At 39.0% G+C, this 19,212-nt stretch overlaps 1 protein-coding gene across 1 annotated transcript; it reads right to left on the minus strand.

Annotated features, from left to right (window-relative positions):
• Positions 1-2,502: 2,502 nt before the first annotated feature.
• On the minus strand, positions 2,503-18,654 carry LOC110716286 (26S proteasome non-ATPase regulatory subunit 1 homolog A-like). The gene is made up of 13 exons (XM_021894896.1): positions 18,014-18,654; positions 17,825-17,888; positions 17,302-17,407; positions 17,046-17,157; positions 16,794-16,962; positions 11,687-12,156; positions 11,450-11,585; positions 11,107-11,355; positions 10,791-11,011; positions 10,454-10,712; positions 4,035-4,267; positions 3,449-3,956; positions 2,503-3,359 (listed from the first exon to the last, which is right to left on the minus strand). The coding sequence occupies exons 1-13, from the start codon at positions 18,154-18,156 to the stop codon at positions 3,030-3,032; spliced, it is 3,000 nt and encodes a 999-aa protein (XP_021750588.1). The 5' UTR covers positions 18,157-18,654; the 3' UTR covers positions 2,503-3,029.
• Between the last annotated feature and the right edge of the window lie 558 nt (positions 18,655-19,212).

Here is a 19,212-nt window from a genome sequence, read left to right on the forward strand (position 1 = left end):
AAGATATGACTTTATAAGTTTTTAAATAGTTAAATGAAATATATGTATACTACCAAGAGTGTTGCATTACTAAAATTAATCTAATTGAATAAAATTAAATCTTTATAATGAAATTTCATTATCATATGTCTTAATAATAGAGTTATATGTATACACTACTACAGTGATTTTTACAATAATTATATAGATATTCTACCAAAAACTATAATACACAAAAAATCAAAATTATCAGAGACATCTCTTACAATCTTTAATTTTTTTCCCTACTATTGTAACATTATAGTTAACTTAGGGCCTGTTCTGATTTACTGAACTGAGTTGAAGTGAACTGAACTGAACTGATTGAAGCTCTGAATATTATAGTTGGATTAACGTTATAGGGTATTGTTGAATAAACATCTAAGTTGGAGGGTACATCTTGTAATTTTGAAAAAGCATGGGCACACCTTAAAAACTCAATAACCACGGGGGCATAGCTTAAAAAAACCCTAAAAAAATTAAAATCATCGGAAAATCCAATTATCTGAAAATTGTTTAAATAGTTGTATAAAATAAGGTTATAAAATTTGGCACATTCACCAAATTAATAAAGGAAATGGGTTGAAATTTTTTACCAAGCATAGAAATATTCTATGGAGTAAAGGGGAAAAACTTTTTGAAACTTCCAAATCAAAAAACAGGAAGAACAAAAAGATCAGAGGGAATAACATACATTTAAGGGAAAAAAAATGTTCCTAATTAATTACAATCGAACACAAGTTAAATATTTTTTGTATCATTTTTTACAAGTCATTTGAATATATTTTGTATCATGAGAAATGAGTGGTATTATAACACTTTGAATAAGTCCTAAACCAAAATAAAATTGACCTAAATAAGTTCCCTTGATTGTGTCTTTCAGAAAAAAAAACAAGACGTTGTGCAAGGACAAAAAGGGAGAGAACTAAGAGAAGGGATCGATATTTTTACCCTACTCAGTAAACATCATCCCTTTAAAATTGGACGGTAAATACAGCTCCACCATCTGTTTTTATCCCCTCCTTGCCCTCTCCTGTCGATCCTCCTTTGCTTAGAGACACATGTTGTGAAGATGTAGGTAACTGAATAGAAATGTACAGGAATAGATGGTTAATTGTGTCACAGTCAATCTCCAATTCAGACTTTTGTTAATGCTCTGCAGTTGATTCATTAAAATATTTGGCAATCTCCAAATCTTACTAATCTTAATATAAAGGAAACTTTTGCAAAAATTCACCTTATAAAAACATTTTTTTTTTAAAAAAACCTCCTTATAAATTTTTTTTTTTGCGAAGAAATACCTTATTCAATTTCTTTTTTTACAAAGTCATACCTTATTCAAATGAGTTTTGACCCTATTTTTTAGCGTTGACCACCCCAACCCCACCCACAAAATGCCCCCCTCCCTAGCCCCACCCACAAAATCAACCCCTCCTTAGCCCCTCCCACAAAATCAACCCCACCCACAAAATGCCCCCCTCCCTAGCCCCACCCACAAAATCAACCCTATTCATGGGTAATCGGGGTGGGGAAAGGGAGGGGTGAGGTCTCGGGGTAAGAATTAGGATGCCGGCGCCGACAGTGGAAGGGAGAGGGGTGGCTGGGCTGTAGATGAGGGTTTAGGGTGGTCAACGCCATGAAAGGGGTGGGCTTAGGATAGTTAACGCCGTGAAAGGGTGGTTTTGTGGGTAGGGCTGTGGAGGGTGGCGATTTCATGGGTGGATTGGGGTAGTCAACGCTGGAAAATAGGATCAAACCCCATTTAAATATTGTGTGACTTCACACAAAAAAAATACTAATAAGGAGGTTTTTTTTAAGAAAAAAAAAACAGATTTATAAGGAGGTTTTTACATAATTTCCTAAAATAAATAGTGTGTTTGTATGATACTATGAAACTCCTATTACTCCTGTTGATTATTATACTTCCTCCGTCGCACAATATAGTTCCGCTTTTCTTTTTTGGAGACCCAAAATGTTGTTTCTGTTTCTATTTTTGGATAGTATGTAAAGACCATTATACTCTCATTTTTTTAACTTTATTCATTGAACTTCCTAATTTTCTCCTAACTTATCCACTTGCATTATATTTTTTTCCACTTCTCTCTCTAACTTTTTGTCCATAATAATTGTACTTTTCACTTTTTTCCCCCTGAAATTATCCACTTGCCTTGTAATTTTGTCTAACTTTTGTCTAGTTTTTTTTCCACATTTAATGTACTTCTTCCACTTCTCTTACCATTTTTTATATATCGTGAAAAAAACATAATAGGAACTATATTATGGGAAGGGGGGATTACCAAAAATGTATTAAGTTTGATACTACACCTCCCATCGAAAAAAATAAAATAAAATGAAATAAAAATTTGATACTACACCTAGCTCAAGTACCTTATTCTAACACAACAGCAAAATAATGTTGCCAAGGAAAAACATCACTACAATGAGATCTGCAGAGGACTTTATACGAAAGAATAAGTTGCGACCAAATCAAAATGATGTGCAATCATACACCGATTGATTAAATCATATAAACATGACATCCATGAAGTTTCAGATTTCTAAAACATGGCATGTGAAATACCAGAATCAGAAAGTACAAATATAGAAAACAAATCATGCACTCATACCAGATATTTAAAGCTGGGCAACCCCAAAGAGTGGCATTTTAATAGGAAAAGAGTTGCACAAAGTGCCTGGGAGGAGGGCTTATGTAAGAGTATTTTGCAGGGGCTCTGTTGCCCCTATCACGGGCATCTTGAATGCAGTTGAGGAATAAACTAGGGAAAAGGACATTTTTCCAGTAAACCATAGAAAATCCTCACTCAGTTCACATCTTTTGACAGTATTGTAAGCACAAAAGCAATATCGACAGTGGGAAAACACTGCCACTACCAAAGCAACTCAGTTCGTGAACTTCTGCACCAAACTCAGGGCACAATATACATTGTCATTCATCGTCAGAATAACAAGGTACAATACCACATGAACCATGTCACACTTGAACATAGAAATTATGATGTGTACTCAAAAGGCTGTGGGGGTTGAGGTTCCTCATCAACAGCCATGGCAGCCACAGTTCCCTGTTGCACTGGTGCAGTGGACCCAGCAGCAGCATTCGTTGCTGCAGAAGCAGGTGCATCTGTAAGAGACAATACCTCTGGCTCCTCAGGACGCAAATCTTTCAGAAGGACAAAACCAGAGGCAGCCAAGTTCACAGGCATATATCTGCTTCCCTCCAAAAACTTGATGAATTTCTCTTGAGCAGGAACTACCCTAGCAGGATTAGTTAAGGTTTCAAAAGAAGTTTCTGGCTCAACCTTTTTGTCCGGCAGAATATCAACCTGCCAATTGCAAGGAAATAAACCACGTCAGATGATCCAGTAACCTGGAAATATAAACACTAATGAAGTGTGGAGCATGAATGACATACCAGCATAGAGTCTCCCTCCTCTGTAGACGACTTTCCTTTTCCAGTGGCAGATGTAGAAGCTGAGGGCTCTGAACCAACAGACTTCTCTTTCAGCTCTGTCTCCTTTTTCGCTCTAGCTTTGGCCTTTGCTGACGTTGATAATACAGCAGTGGGAAGTTTCACTGCCGATGTAGTGGTGGGTTCAGATGTTGGCTTTGGATACCCAAACAAGGAGGGTTTTGCGTGAGACAAAAACTCAAACTTTGGAACTTTCAAGTCATAGTTCAACCCAACAAAAGCTGTAGGGGAGAATGACAAGCTTATGAAATATATGAGAGGATACCAGTACCAAAACTGGCTAAAAACAGTCAGACCAACCACCGCAGTAATTTTATCATGTTTTGACTTAGACAGCAGCCTAATTGTCACATTCCTTCCACCCGCATCAAGAATCCCAGATGCCAAAATAGCTCCCATCTTGCTCATGGTATCTTCATGCTTGTCAAGAATTATCTTCTCCAATTGTCGCCTACAAAAATACTATATGATAACGGACATGAAACTATGAGAAAAGGACAAAAAAGGATCTGATAGATACAATTATTACCTAAATGTTCCAACACGGGAATCCATAGCCTCAGTAATCTGAACCATAACCATGGCCATAGCAATCAGGGCACCTTGCCGGACAAAATCAACGACATCTGATGTCAAGGGCTCTAATAAAGATATGGCCTCGCTAAGACCAGTGCCGGCACAAGAAATGCCAACTGCCAAGGCTGCACCGTATCGAACATGTGGATTATAGGACTCAGACAGCAGAGACACAATACGCGGTGTCTGTCAAGATAAAACCACTCAAGTGTAAATTTTAACAGAAAACAACAGCTACCAGTACAGACCATAAATCATCAAATTGCTTAAAACTGCAGGTTTATATTATACTACACTTCAATCCCCAAGATATTCAAGACTACCTATTCATTAATATGAACCATCAAAAATATTGTAGCAAAAAAAAAAAAATTTTACACTAGGTCAAGCATGTACAGCATTTGATTATTAAGGATTTAGAATAGGTAAAAAAGAACAGAAATTTAGATTTATTAAAAATAAAAAAAAGGGTAAAGCAGACTATAAGATTAAGGTGTGGAGACAAAGTAGCATAATCTTGAAAAAACTTAAAAGTCCCTTGAGTAGGGTTAGAAAAGTTTTTCTCTGCTAGGGTTCCGTGTATCTTTTCCCAATTTTTTGATTGCAATTCTCTAGTTAATTCATCACAAATTAATTAACAATTCTACAATTAAGTGCCCGGTGTGAGATGAATGATCAACTGGTGAAAGCGTGGGAAAATTTGAAACTGACTGATGAGGAAAACTTTGTGCTTGGTGGATCGAGTGCAATGGAGGATGAGGAGGAACCAAACCAAAGAATTGCTTTGTCTTTTGGTGGGGAAACTTCTCACCAAGAAAGCTTTCAATGTGGAGGCTATGAAGTGAGTACTGAAAAACCTATGGCGTATTGACGACAAAGTCGCAATTCGTTCTGTTGACACAAACTTATTTGTGTTTCAAATTTTCAATGCTGAGGATAGGAAGAAGGTAATGGATGAGAGGCCTTGGGGTTTCGATGATTAAACCCACGAACAACCTTCGGACATATCTTTTGACTGTTGCCCTTTCTAGATTAGGATTCTTAATGTTCCATTTGGTAGACGCTCCACTGATTTGCAAGGGAGGTGGGTGATTGTATTGGTGAATGCCTGGAAGTGGATGAATCGGACCCTCTTGGTTGGGAGGAGTATATGAGGGTTAAAGTAATGGTGAACATCAATAAAGCCCTCCGTAGGGGTATGAAGATTGTTGTAGATTCGGGACACACCAAGTGGGTTGGCTTTAAGCATGAACGACTTGGTGACTTTTGCTATTATTGTGGTCGAATTGGACGCAACAATAAAGATTGTGAGGAGAAGGATAATTGTGATGTTGAATCGCCCATTGTGTTTCAATATGGTCCATTTTTGTCTGCTTCCCCTCATTGCTCGAAAGTGCCGGCTATTGAGCGAGAGAAGGAGAAAAAATGGGTGGAGAGCTTGTCAAAAAGAGGGAGAGCGCAAAGATCAGATTACAATGAATCAATGACCCTTCTACAATTCGGCTTGGGCTTCTTGGAGCTGCGAGAAAACTCCTATTCCCATCACCAAGTGTAGACACTGCTATTACGCCAAATCCTCGTGCTATTTCTTTGATGGGTTTTGCTGATGAGGGTGGTGATAAAATGGTCTTGCGGCCTCTTGCGGTGCAGGGGGTGAGAACAACAACTCTGATGTTACAGTTCTGTTCTTGGTGCTGTTAGGGAGTGTTAGAATATTGAAAAGGGAGATGATTCTAAGGAGACTGTGGCTAATGTTTTATCCGGTCCCAAAGAGTTCGAAAGATTGTGCGAAGGGACAATGTTGCTGATATGGATATGATCGAAGGTGGAGAGGGTCTTGGGTTAGCCAGGATGAGGAATGTCGAGGTTGTGCTTGATGACTTTCAAAGTGTTCTTGCCAACTATTCTGAGAAGCCGAAAATATGTGTGAATAGTGATTCTTCTATTGTTCCTGCTTCTAAAGTAGAGGGTCTTGGGGATGCCCAAGCCCTCGAAAAGCAATGAAGATTTTAAGCTGGAATTGTCACGGGATTGGCAACCCGTGGACATTTAAGGCCCTCCATGGAAGGATAGGCCAAATATTGTGTTTATTATGGAAACGATGATTGATGATAAACGTTTGAATAAAGTTAAAAATAAATATGGCTATATTGATGGTGTTTGTATTAGTAGTATTGGGAAATCAGGGGAAATGGGTATGTGGTGGAAGGATGTGAAGGTGAATGTTGTCTCTTTTTCTGTGCATCATTTTGCTATTGATGTCCTTGATAGTAATATTTGTGCAACTTGGAGGGCTACTGGTATCTATGGTTGCCGGAGCAAACAAATAAACATTTGACTTGGTCCCTTATGTCTTCTCTTAAACCTGATTGTAACTTGTCTTGCATCATGTTTGGTGACTTCAATGAAATTATGAGTTTAAATGAGAAAGAAGGAGAGGTTTCGAGAAGTGATAGACTTATGGATGCTTTTAGGGAGGCTATGGATAATTGTGCTCTCAAAGATTTGGGCTTCAAGGGCAGTGTGTTTACATGAGAAAGGGGGAATACTATTGATACATATGTTAGGGAAAGATTAGACATATTTGATGCTGATGAGGCTTGGTGCAATCTTTTCCCGGATTTCGAACCGCATAATATGCCTATTTTTAAATCCAACTCTGACCATGCTCAAATTTTATTGTCCACCGAGAAGAGAAGGGATATACACAGTGGGGGATCGGCTTTCGAGTTCGAATCGTTATGGCTTTCCCGCGAAGAATGTGGGGCGGTGGTGGCTAAAGGGTGGGGTGACACTCCTGGTCTTGGCATGGCGAGAAGGGTGGCGGTCTGTGGTGAGAACTTGGCATCATGGACAGCCATTACTTTCGGCTGTGAAAAAATGAATTAAGGAGGGGGCGGAAAAAATGCGTGAGCTGAAAGGTAGCGTGATGGATGCGACGAAGTTGGAGGAGTGTAATTCTTATCCGTGGATCTTGAAGCATTATATAGATTGGAGGAGTCGTACAGGTATGTGAGAGCAAGGGCAAATGAGCTTCGGGATGGGGATAAAAACACAAAATATTTTCATCACAAGGCGAGTCAGAGGAAAGCTCATAATAGAATAAAGGGCCTTTTTGATGAAAACGGAGAATGGTTTGAGCAACGGGTTGACTAAGAGAGGTTTGATTTCTGCTTACTTCTCAAATCTTTTTGCTACTAGTTCTTCGACCGGTTCCAGGATGCTACGGAGGGGATAGAAAGGGTTGTCTCCGATGATATGAACACAATGCACTGTGAGCCGATCGCAGAGGAGATCAAACTGCTCTTTTCCAGATGCACCCTAACAAAGCACTCGGACGGTATGCATGCACTTTTTTTCCAAAACATTTGGCATATTGGCTGATATCATAGCTTTCGTGAAGGGATGGGGGAAGGGGGATGTGAATTTATAGGAAGTCAATAATACTAGCATTGTTCTTATTCCGAAGTGTGATCCAACTCAACTTTCGGAATTTATGCCTATTAGTTGTTGTAATGTGATTTATAAAATTGTTTCGAAAACGGTGGCTAATAAATTGAAGGGTATTTTGGATAAGGTGATTTCCCTTAATCAGAGTGCCTTTCTTTATTCTCGTGGGTCGTCTAATATCAGACAATGCTCTTGTTGCTTTCGAAATTTTTCATGGTATGAAGCGAGGTCGGGAGGGTAAGGATGGTAGCATTGCATTGAAGCTAGATATGTGTAAGGCCTATGATAGGGTGGAGTGGGTCTTTTTGAAGAAGGTTATGTATAGAATGGGATTTCCATTGGCGTGGATCGGTAGAATTATGAGTTGCTTGCAAAGTGTTCAGTTTGCTTTTAAAATAAATGGGCAGACATTTCAAGGTCAGCCACTCCTACTAGGGATCTGATTTCCCCATATTTATTTTTATCATGTGCTGACGCTTTTTTCGTGTTTGATCAACAAGGCGGCTAGGGAAGGGCTTATTCATGGTGCCAGGATTTGTAGAGGTGCTCCCCGGATTTCACATTTATTCTTTGCAGACGATAGTATTATTTTTGGTAGAGCCTGTGATAGCTAATATTATTAGCAAGTATGAGAGAGCTTTGGCCAGAAAATTATTGTAAACAAAACTGAAGTTGCTTTTAGTAAAAAAGTTTGCATCAATCGTCGGAAAGAAATTGTGGACACATTGGAGGTTCGGGAAATGGACAAACATGAGAAATATCTTGGTTTGCCGACGATAATTGGTAGATTGAAGAGAGCTATTTTTGCAGGCCTTAAGGAACGTCTCCAGAAAAAATTACAGGGTAGGAGAAGTTATTGTCAATGCCCGGTAAAGAAGTCTTGATAAAAGCGGTAGCTCAGGAAATCCCGATGTATATGATGAGCATTTTGAAGATACCCGAAGAAATCATTGATGAAATTCACTCTAATCTTGCTTGCTTTTGGTGGGGGTCTACAGCATCGAAGAAAAAGTTGCAGTCGAAAAAATGGGAGGACTTATGCAAACCGAAAAACCTTAGTGGTATGGGTTTCCACGATCTCCGATGTTTCAACCAAGCCTTATTGGCGAAACAATGTTGGCGTCTCCACCATAATCAAGGTACTCTCCTACATTCTATTTTGAAAATAAAATACTTTACAAATTGTGACGTGTTGGAGGCTTGTTAGGGTTTCTATCCTAGTTATACTTGGAGGAGTATGTGGGGTGCCATGATGGATTGAAATGGAGGGTCAAGAATGGATGTGACATTTCGGTTTGGGACTCTGCGTGGCTGCGTGGAAACTCTTCCGTATGTGTGTCGACTCCTTTGAACCATAGCAATAGGGGTTGCAGGGAGGCAATGGTATGGCGTGAGGATGTGATTCATGATAATTTTAACGCCGTAGACAAAGCGTTAATTTTATCGATCCCTTTATCCTATTGGACTATGAAAGATGTGATGTATTGGTGACCGTCAAAGAAGGTGAGTACTCGGTGCGTTCGGGGTAGTGGCTGGGTAAGCAGGGGCCTGCAAGGGTGCAAACCCAACCTCATGATGATTGTGGAAGCTAATATGGGGATTAAAGGTACCTCTGAAATAGGCACATTTTCTATGGAGGGCGTGTAAAGGTTTCCTTGCAGTTCGGGAAAGGCTACATTATCGTCATATGGTTGAAAATAAGTCTTGTTCAATTTATGGGAATGGGGATGAATCAGTGATCCATGCCATTTTTGAGTGTAGTGCAGCCAGCAGCATTTGGAACGCTAGTAAATTTCCCCCTCTGATTTCTCAAGCTCCTCTTCGTGCTTCAGTGAAAGGCTGTTGTGGGTGGTTTCGAAGGTCAACAGCAAGGAGTTGAGAGAGATGGTTACACTTGCTTGGGCTGCTTGGTGGTGCCGCAACATGATTATATTTGATAATGCAAGTGTCTGCTCGGTCAGTGTTGCGTCCAACCTTTTAAAATATGTCGTTGAGTATGGAGAATATGCGAAGAAGGTGTTCTTGGGGCAGGGTGTACCGAATCAGCCATCAGCTACCTCTTGGGCTAGGCCTTACACAGTTACACGGGGATGGTGAAAATAAATTGTGATGCTCACATAGGGGTTGCGACAGGTTTGGGGTGGTGATTAGAGATGAGGCAGGGAAAATTTTGGTAGCTGCTATTCATAAGGGGTGTGCTGGATGGGCCCCTGACGTTGCTGAAGCTGCGGCATGCCAGTATAGGCTTCAATTGGCTGCTAGATTGGGATATGCCTCGGTCATCTTGGAGAGTGATGCCTCAAAGGTCGTAAATGGGGTCAAGAAGAAGGCTGGCAATTTTACTCCTTTCTCATTAATTGTTGATAATATTTGTCCTTTCTCAATGTCTTTCTCGATTTCTCATGTAAAGCGTGCGGGTAATACTCTAGCTCACAATGTGGCTAGGTGGGACTCTAGAGGTTGTAATGAACTTGTTTGCCTAGATCCTTTTCCTTTGGCGGAAATTGATCTTTATTAATATTTTTATCCGCAGCTGTTTTCAAAAAAAAAAAAGATTATGGCACTGAGAAATAATACTATATATCCTGGATTTTTTAGCTTTGCAAATTAATTCTGTTATTCTCGGGAATAGTAAGAAAAGGAAGGACCTTTAAAGGACCAACTTGCTAAGTTATTCTTTATGTTTTGCATATAGAACATTTAGACATAAGAGTACAGAGGGCTAGGATATGTATAAATAGTCCACCCTTACTGCCCTTTGGTGCTATCCTATAGGGATGTTACCCAATATCAGCATGACTGACTTGATATATGTCTTTACAATGCTCTTCTCAGTAGTATTTATCCTCCATTGTCATACCTTTTTTTAGCAGATTTTTTCTTATCTAAAACAAAGAATAAAGAGAAAAGGTAAAAGCCAACCTGTTCTGGTTCAGAATACAAGACAAAACCAAGAGCCAAAACTGCAGTTCGCCTAACATCGTCACTCACATCCGAAACTGCAAAGTGTAGCAGCTGCCGGATGGCCTTGTTATTTGATGTTCCACTGTAAGCCAAAGCCAATGCATACATACCACCATAACGTAGTATAGGATCTTGGTCCCGAGTCATTTGCTCAATAAGTGTGTCAGCTTCCTCCTCTCTTCCATAAACTGTAAGAGCTATACCTAACGCCAGTCCCCTGGATATGCCACGTAATCATATGAGAAAAAAGGGATGGATCACCAAATAATACAACAGATAATACATCTAGCTTTACCTAATTATCTTCTCATGCTGGGTTTCATGTGCATAAGCAAGCATTTCCCCGGCCTTTTCACTAGCTGTACCAACCATAAGCAATCCCATGCTGATGCCGGCAGCTTCACCAGCAACAGCGCTATCTGTATAAAGCACATTTTTTATGTCTTCAAATATATCTTCATCTGCTGTTCCAAGAGCTGCTAATCCTAACCCTAAGCAGGCACCATGTTGTATGACCTGTAATGACAAGATTTAAACACAAATGTAGTGTATTTAATCAAACTATACTAAGCGGAAAGACAATTACACTTTCATCGAACAAAACACCACACCTCAACATTAGTACTGCGTAGGCTATCACGAAGGAATTGTTTGATACCCTCCCCATGGTTAGCATGGATCAAACCAAGAGCATACAGTGCTCCACCTTCAGAGTATGGACTGCCACCACCTCCAGCCCCACCCTGTGGCAAGTAAGGCGCCATTAGTGACCGGCCCTGTTGCAAGTGGCCTCTGTGAATAACACCCAATCCAGCAGTTGCACTGAACTTGGCCCAGTTAGTGGCCCTGCTTAGCCAGTCCTAACAAATAAAGTCAAAAACAGTTATGAGTACAACACTTTCCCATTTTTGCTCCTAATTGCCATTGCCTACTGGGTAAAGATGAAAATATTACCAAATTCTCCCTTAGAAAGGTATCCACTGTAGTACCAGCATGCATAATTGCATTCGCATATATGGTTGCACTGTGACAAACACTATTTCTCATCTCAACAGACTGCTTTATAGTCTTGAGAATCAGGAGGTCTGACCTAAATCCCAAAAAAAAAGAAAAAAAAGAGAGATTTAAAGCAGAACTTGAGTAAGAAAATACATAAATTTGTTGAACAGTATAGAAAATGCAATGTCGCACTTGTTGTGACTATATAGAAACTGCAGAGTCAGCTGGATGGAAGTCTCTCCAGACAATATCCCTCTAATTTTGGTCAATCTTTCAGCATATCTAGCTTCAGTAGGATCCATTTCACCAACAACTGTTTCTGAGACGCGAGTCCCTACATCCATTTGCACATCCTCAGAAGCAGTTGTATTTTCAGTCTGAGAGGGCTCTGGTTCCCTGGATATGGGCACCTCTGGAGAAGAAAATTTTGGCCTTGAAAGACGATCCCTCACGTTTAACAGAAAAGCCTGATGCTCATTTTCAACAAGATCAAAAGCTATTTGAAATGAAAGCAAAGTATCTTCCAAATTCTCTGCACGGAGAAGCTTTTCCAGAATGCCGGCAACAACTTCTGGTTGATCCAAAAACATAAGACACTGACAGATGCTCAAATAATCTGGCGATGGCAACTTCTGATACACTCTAACAAGCAGACGAAGCACCTGAAAAGGCAAAACAAGTTAACATATAAAAGTATAAGAAAAATGTGGTCCCCCCCCCCAAGGCCCCAACACACACACACACTCTTTTTTCCCCCAACATGCGGTATTTCCTGATATCAATCAGCAAGCAATATTTTCTAGTGTCTGGAAGAGGATGCTAATCGTGAAATTTAACAAAGACAAAATAGGTATCCAATCGTATGCCAACCGTGAAAAACTTATTAAAGATGCAGGATGTCACAAAACCTAAGGAAATAAGATACCAATCAACAACATGGTACACCACTGCAGATATTTAGATTCTATTTAAAAAAAACAACCCATCTCATAGCAAAGGAAGATATATCTAAAGAATATAATTCCACAACTAACATTGTAACTCTGTTGTAAATGCAAAACCATGCAGGCTCAGATTTCATAATATAATAGTAAAAGGAAAAAATGCATAATATATCTAATAATCATGAAGCATGAGAATTCTAATTAGAAATACTGTGGTTCATTACTACCCTGTGTCTCCGTCCATTGAAAAATCTTCCAATTAGGCTTTGGCATGCATATTAAGGAATTTAGTAGGGTGGGGTGAGAGTGTGAGAGGAAGAGAGTTATTGGAGGGTCCACTTCACATGGGTTGAATAGGAAAATTTTCTATTATAAGTAACAAGATTATACGAGGACAAAGAGAGTATTTTTTAGATTCTAACTCAAGTTATCATAAATACATTTAATAATACAATCAATGAATGCTTTTAATAGTCCTACTTATATTCTAACTAGGGTGGCTAACGCGTGCGATGCACGCCATACGTAACTAATATTCGGGAAGCTCTTTCGGTTTGTTCTTACGTCACAACTTTAGTTGTTAGTAGCATTAATAAGAAAAATTATGTAAACAATTTTTAGGGATATAAATGTCCGCACATTATTCTTAAGAGTTAAAAAAAAGCTAATTAACATTAATGGGAGTAATTAAGTAAATAAACATTTAAAGGTTATAATTGTCCAAACACTATTCATAAGAGTTATCTTACTTAAAAGGTAGGGATATCGGTTTGCCTAATGTATGCCCATTGACACATGTCAAGTTACAAAAAATATTCTCTCCGTTTCATAATGTTAGTCCCGTTTTAACTTTGCACGATATTTAAGATGCTCCTTTAACCATCATTATCTTTAATTATATATCAACAAATATTATAAAAATTTGATATTATGAGAAGACACATTGAGACGAATCTAATGATATATCACATGACTATTTTTTATATATATTAATGTGAATTTTTGGTCAAAGCTTTACAAGTTTGAATATAAAATTCAATATGGAACTATCAAATTGTACGGAGGGAGTAAATAATTTCTGCAACTTTTAAAGAAAAACTCTGTTTTTTTAAAAAAAAAAAAAATAAATAAATAAGGGACCCAATACACATTGAAAGGAATCTAACAAGATCTCACATGCCTATGTTTTTCTTATCTATAAATCACAAAAGGTAGTCAAAGTAGAGTTTGTGAATAGTGTCAAAAGTCGAAACGTGTCAGCTACTAATATTTGGTTTTTAACGAGTACGAATAATTCTCTCTATGCAATTATTTTTAGCACTACACAAACCTGTTAAATAACAATAAGACCGATATGCTAGAACAAGAAACAGGCTTGCCACATTAGTTATGCATGCAATTGTAACAACTCTGCTTTTTATGTGGATCTTAAAGCAGGGAAACGACAGATTTCTTCATCCCCTGGAATAAAAAATTAATAATGTACAATTATCTATATTCTACAAGAAACATTTATACTAAAGAAAATCAGCGTTCACTTCCCCACCCTAGCTCACCCCCAAAAAGGACAGGGGCAGTGGTGAACAAGAATGTGTTTATATGTGGCAGTTGTAATAGACTGATTTTCAGATTTGTATATTATATGGATTATAAGATGAAAACTTGGAATTTTGGTTAATAATGGCAGAATTTGATAAAAAGTGATAGATTAATAGCTTTAGGCTATTACTCTCTTTGATAACTTCAGGTTATCACTCTCCTAAGTAACTTGAGGTTACCATTCTCTCAACATATTTCCTCACAATTCACATCTCCCCTACTGCATAAACTATCCCCTATTTTATACCAAGGCCAAGGACTACTAACCTAAAAGTACTAGATATCCCAAAATGCCCTTCCTAATGTTAGTCTATTACATTACCGGCCTCCTAAACTTCCACCTTGTTTTCAAGGTGGATAATCAGCACTCGATTCTCGGCGGCGAAAGCAATGATCTCTCAAAGTTTTTGAAGGAGGAGAATGACTTTTGAGAGTGGAAAGAACAGCTCCACTATATTTGGTGCGCTGGCCATCTGTTTTGTTTGAAGCACGTACTCCTGGCTGAATGCCTTTGCAATATCTTCAAGGTGTATTACAATAATACCCTTACTAGCACTTTTCAGAATTGGCTTCCTCCACAAGCCAAAGACTTCAGTCAAACTTCTGCCAGAATCTTCTCTTTCTACAAACTTCATGAAACCACTAAGCAACCGCCGCTCCTGAAGATCTCCACTGTCAGTTCCAACACCAACAAGAGACCTCGAACCACCAACAGTTTTCTCACCGGCCAAAAAGGGTGAACTGGTACTTTGACTTGAATATCCTCCGGGTCCACCACCAGACCCACTTGCTCCTGATCCGCCCTTCACAAAGCCTTCGCCTTCTCTGTTCAGGCCACCACTAGCGGTGGTTGAACCATCACTCTCAACTTTTCCGGCTAAAACTCCTGGACCACCACCGGAACCACTGCAATCAGCACCGCCCTTCTCGAACATTCCTCCGAACCAACCGCCACAAAAATTGCCATCCTTGCTCCCTCGTACAGTACCAAGAACATCCCCAATTTCACGAGGTCCACCACCAAACTCGCCACCTGAGCCGCAGCCACCAACACACTCGAATAGTCTGGTTGATTTCCCTGCGGCACTACCAGGACTACTTCCCAGTCCATAATCCCTAAATTTGTTGCGAACACCCCCTTCAACCCCTTCAGGTCCACCATCAAAACCACCTCCACCGGTATAACCACCAGCGAAATCTCCCTGCCTTTCACCTTGACCTCCACCCGTAAACCCACCTTTGAAATCTCCCTCAAAACCCAGTACCTCAAGGTCTTGATGCTTCTCGCACCCATCCCATTAGCTTTTCCGGCGACCCTTCCTGGCCCACCAGAGAGACCACCGGATGAACCGCCATAACTTAGAGAAAAACCCCAATGCTCTACTTGAAGGTCTTTTTCCTCCATCTTCTCAGATACTTCCCTGAGATTTCTCATTCCTTTCCTTCAAATTTGGCAGCCACAACCCAGAATGTCGAATCAGCCAGTTCTTCAATTCTTGCCAGTCACGAAATGGTTGCCATCGGAGTTCACATTCGAACCACTGCAGCGCTTTGCCATCAAGACCTATTATGGCAGCCTTAAGTTTCACCTCTACACTTAAGTGAAAAAAAATGAAAGAAATCTTCCATTTGAAAGATCCAATCATCCAAGTTTCTTCCATTGAACTCATGAATTTGAAGCTCTAGACGAATGTTTTGCTCTTCCTCAGAATCTGAAATTCCATGTTCTCTCTTGTTGGAAATGAATGCATACTCTTCACAGATCCCTTTTTGCATCTGTTATGCTACACTTCTTTCGACAGACTCAAAGACCATTGCTGATTTTTTAATTTATTTATTTTTTTAATAAAAACGGAAATCAGCAGACTTCCCAGAACAGAACTGCTCTGATACCAATTTGTAAACTGATTTTCAGATCTGTATATTATATGGATTATAAGATGAAAGCTTGGAATTTTGGTTAATAATGGCAGAATTTGATAAAAAGTGATAGATTAATAGCTTTAGGCTATTACTCTCTTTGATAACTTTAGGTTATCACTCTCCTAAGTAACTTAAGGTTACCATTCTCTCAACATATTTCCTCACAATTCACATCTCCCCTACTGCATATACTATCCCCTATTTATACTCAGGCCAAGGACTACTAACCTAAAAGTACTAGATTTCCCAAAATGCCCTTCCTAATGTTAGTCTATTACAGCAGTGTAGCACTGTATTACAGAAAAACACATGCACATTCAAACTTTGTCAAATCAATCATATAAAATTATAAAACTATAGGTCTTACTAATACTTTTAAAAGAAGAAAAATTGTGATTAAAAAGAAAAGCACTCTGCAACATGTCATTCACCTAAAGCTATTTACCAATGTCACGATTATGACCCATGGCAACAATTCTAATTATTTATAATCCAGACAACCTAAGATTAAACAGCCCTTTACAGATGGAAATCACAACAGTTTGCAGCTATAACACCTTTCCTAATTTCTTCACAAGAGGCAGGGGCGCCATGATTCTGTAAAACTAGTTGTTTCTCTATTCTTCTCAATAGCCAGAATTCCAAACCATTAAACAGGCAGGCAAGGTGCAACAGACTATGGAGCAAGAAAGATGTATTAACTGGCCTCATTATGACAATCCTAATCACCATTCCATGCAGAGCATATAATGAAAACCAATAACAAGTTAATAAAGCACAATCTAATATGCTAAAGTCCAAGTTTTGTATGACAAGCATGAAAAATTTCTCACCTCCTGCCGATATTCTCTACGACTAACATAGGAATGGGAAACATTAATGCAGTATGACAGACTTCCAGGAGCATTATCACTCCTCATTATTGCCTCCTCAAGTTTATCTAATCTTCGGCACTCAATTGCCATTCCCATAGCTTGCTGATACCTTCCATCTAAAATGCACCTAATATAAAAATGTGCATTCAATAAGAAACAGCATACTCTAGAGGCATAGAGTATAATATGCACGAAAAGGAAAATTCATACTTCTCCAACATTCTCTCCACAATTGCCTCTAGCCTGGGGTCAATGTTGACAGCTTCTTCCTTTGACTCTGCTGCTTTATTTCTAAGACTAGCATACTCATCAATGGCTTTGTCTAAAAGAATGAAAAAAAAAAAAAAAAATAGCTTTAATCAAGGGCTAGTCAAGTTCCGGCAATATCCAACAACATTTTATGATTTACTGAAGATAGCAATTAGTCACCAAGAATCATTACTACATATAAGAGAAGCATAATTACCGAGAAGGGTCCTAACATAATCAGAATCCTCAGAAACATCAAATAATGGCCCAGCTCCCAGTGCATATGCCAAAGAATCATTCAGTTCACCCAAAAAATAGAAAACCTGCAAAGAGAGCAAACATTAGCACATTATCACAAGAGAATCAGAAAAAATATTAAATGTGGGTAACTTTGGAAAATAAATAAGGAAATTAACAAGAGTGAGTAGTACAAGCATAAATAATTGAGATTCAGGCCTGAACATCACTGGGTTTTTTCCATACAAAAAAGTTTTTTTTAAAAAAACAGTACTTGTTAAAATCTAAATTTCACCAGAACACATAACCAGAAAATAGACAGCATAAACATATCATTGTGTTTCTACCAATTGAAGGATTGAATGAAATAGACATACAATTGCGTTTCTACCAATTGGGGGATTGAATGAAATAGAGAAGCATACATGGATCTATACCCTACTAACAAAGAGAATTCTTCATCAGAACATGCATAATAAACTATGTTAAGATTGAAGATTTACCTTAGAGACAACTAATCCAGCCAGAGGTCGCTGAGAGAATTCTTCATCTTCATACAAACTTTCTCTGAAATAATAATAAAAAATTACAATTTCAAGTGATACAATGGGAACCCTAGAATATTTAAGCAAAGAATGAACCCTAATAAACAAGGAATTAAAATGGAAGAAAAAAAGGAGTAAGAGAAATACATGAGAGGAATGCTAGTGGAGATCTCTGGCCATAAGAATTGGGCGTAAACGTTGAGATTGGAGAGAGCATGAAGCTTCAGAGCAATTGAATTCTCGCTCAGCATAGCCAGCATTGCTCCTGCCGAACTCACCAAGGTCGCCATTGAAATTCAATTCAAAGATCTTTCAGAAACCCTAACCCCCAAATTCACCAAACAAACAGCAGAAAATCAAGAAACCAACTATACTCTACAAGCCGACTGTATTCTAAACTTCACCTCAACTTTTGTATCTTAAACATTTACTAGTATCGTTGCTTTTCCAACAAGCCAAAGCCCATTTTTTTTACAAAAATACACTACATCCAAGTATCAAAAGGTTATCAAAGTGAATTTTGATGCCCATTTGGCTAGCAGCTATGTGAGTCTTGGTGCTGCGCGTGATCAGCAGGGGAGGCTCTTGTGGGCTGCCGTTCGAAGGATGGGTGGCTCGTGGGAGGTAGAGAAGATGCTGAGGCTGCTGCTGCGAGGTTTAGACTACAAGTGCGCGAGAAGGTTGGGTGTTGATAGAGTGTGGCTGCAAGGTGATGCGGCATCGGTTATCAAGCTAATCAGTGCCAAGGCTCATGGCTCCTCTCAGAGTCAGAAGTGGCTTGTGTACGATGATATCAGGAATTTATCGAATTGGTTCGATGTCTTTATTGTTTTTCATGTGAAAAGAAATCTAAGCTTAATTATCAAATAATATTCCATATTAGGACGCGTGGCAAAATTATTTACCAAATTAAACTTAAGGGTATCAGGGTAGCGTTTTACCCCTGGCAAAATTTTTTTAAAAACATTTCAGTTAGGGGTACGACGGTACCCTGGATGGCGTTTTACCCCTAAAGGAAATGTAAAAAAAAAATTCCAAAGGGTAAAACGCCAACGTGGAGAGCGTTTTTGTCTTTTTCAAAAAACTCCAACCACGCTGGAGGTTTTGCATAGGGGTAAAACGCCAACCACGCAGTTTTTGCATCGGGTAAAAACTGCTACTTCGCTTCAATTTATTTCATTGTTCTTCAGTCAGAGGTAAAACGCCATCCAGGCTAGCGATTTACCCCTAACTGATATGTTTAAAAAAAAATTGTCAAAGGGTAAAACGCTACCCTGGATGGCGTTTTACCCTCAAGCACAGTTTGGTAAATAGTTTTGTCACGCGTCTAATATGGAGTATAGTTT

This window comes from Chenopodium quinoa, unplaced genomic scaffold, assembly GCF_001683475.1.
Source record: "Chenopodium quinoa cultivar QQ74 unplaced genomic scaffold, ASM168347v1, whole genome shotgun sequence".
Classification (NCBI taxonomy): domain Eukaryota; kingdom Viridiplantae; phylum Streptophyta; class Magnoliopsida; order Caryophyllales; family Amaranthaceae; genus Chenopodium; species Chenopodium quinoa.

Bases quoted from the DNA above. Each gene is read 5' to 3' on its own strand.
- LOC110716286 (XM_021894896.1), bottom strand. From the start codon at position 18,156: ATGGCGACCTTGGTGAGTTCGGCAGGAGCAATGCTGGCTATGCTGAGC. The intron at 12,157-16,793 runs GTGAGAAATTTT...TTGCCTTTTCAG, and splicing joins GTAGAGAATATCGGCAGGAG to GTGCTTCGTCTGCTTGTTAG. The intron at 3,360-3,448 runs GTATGTCATTCA...TGCAATTGGCAG, and splicing joins AGGAGGGAGACTCTATGCTG to GTTGATATTCTGCCGGACAA.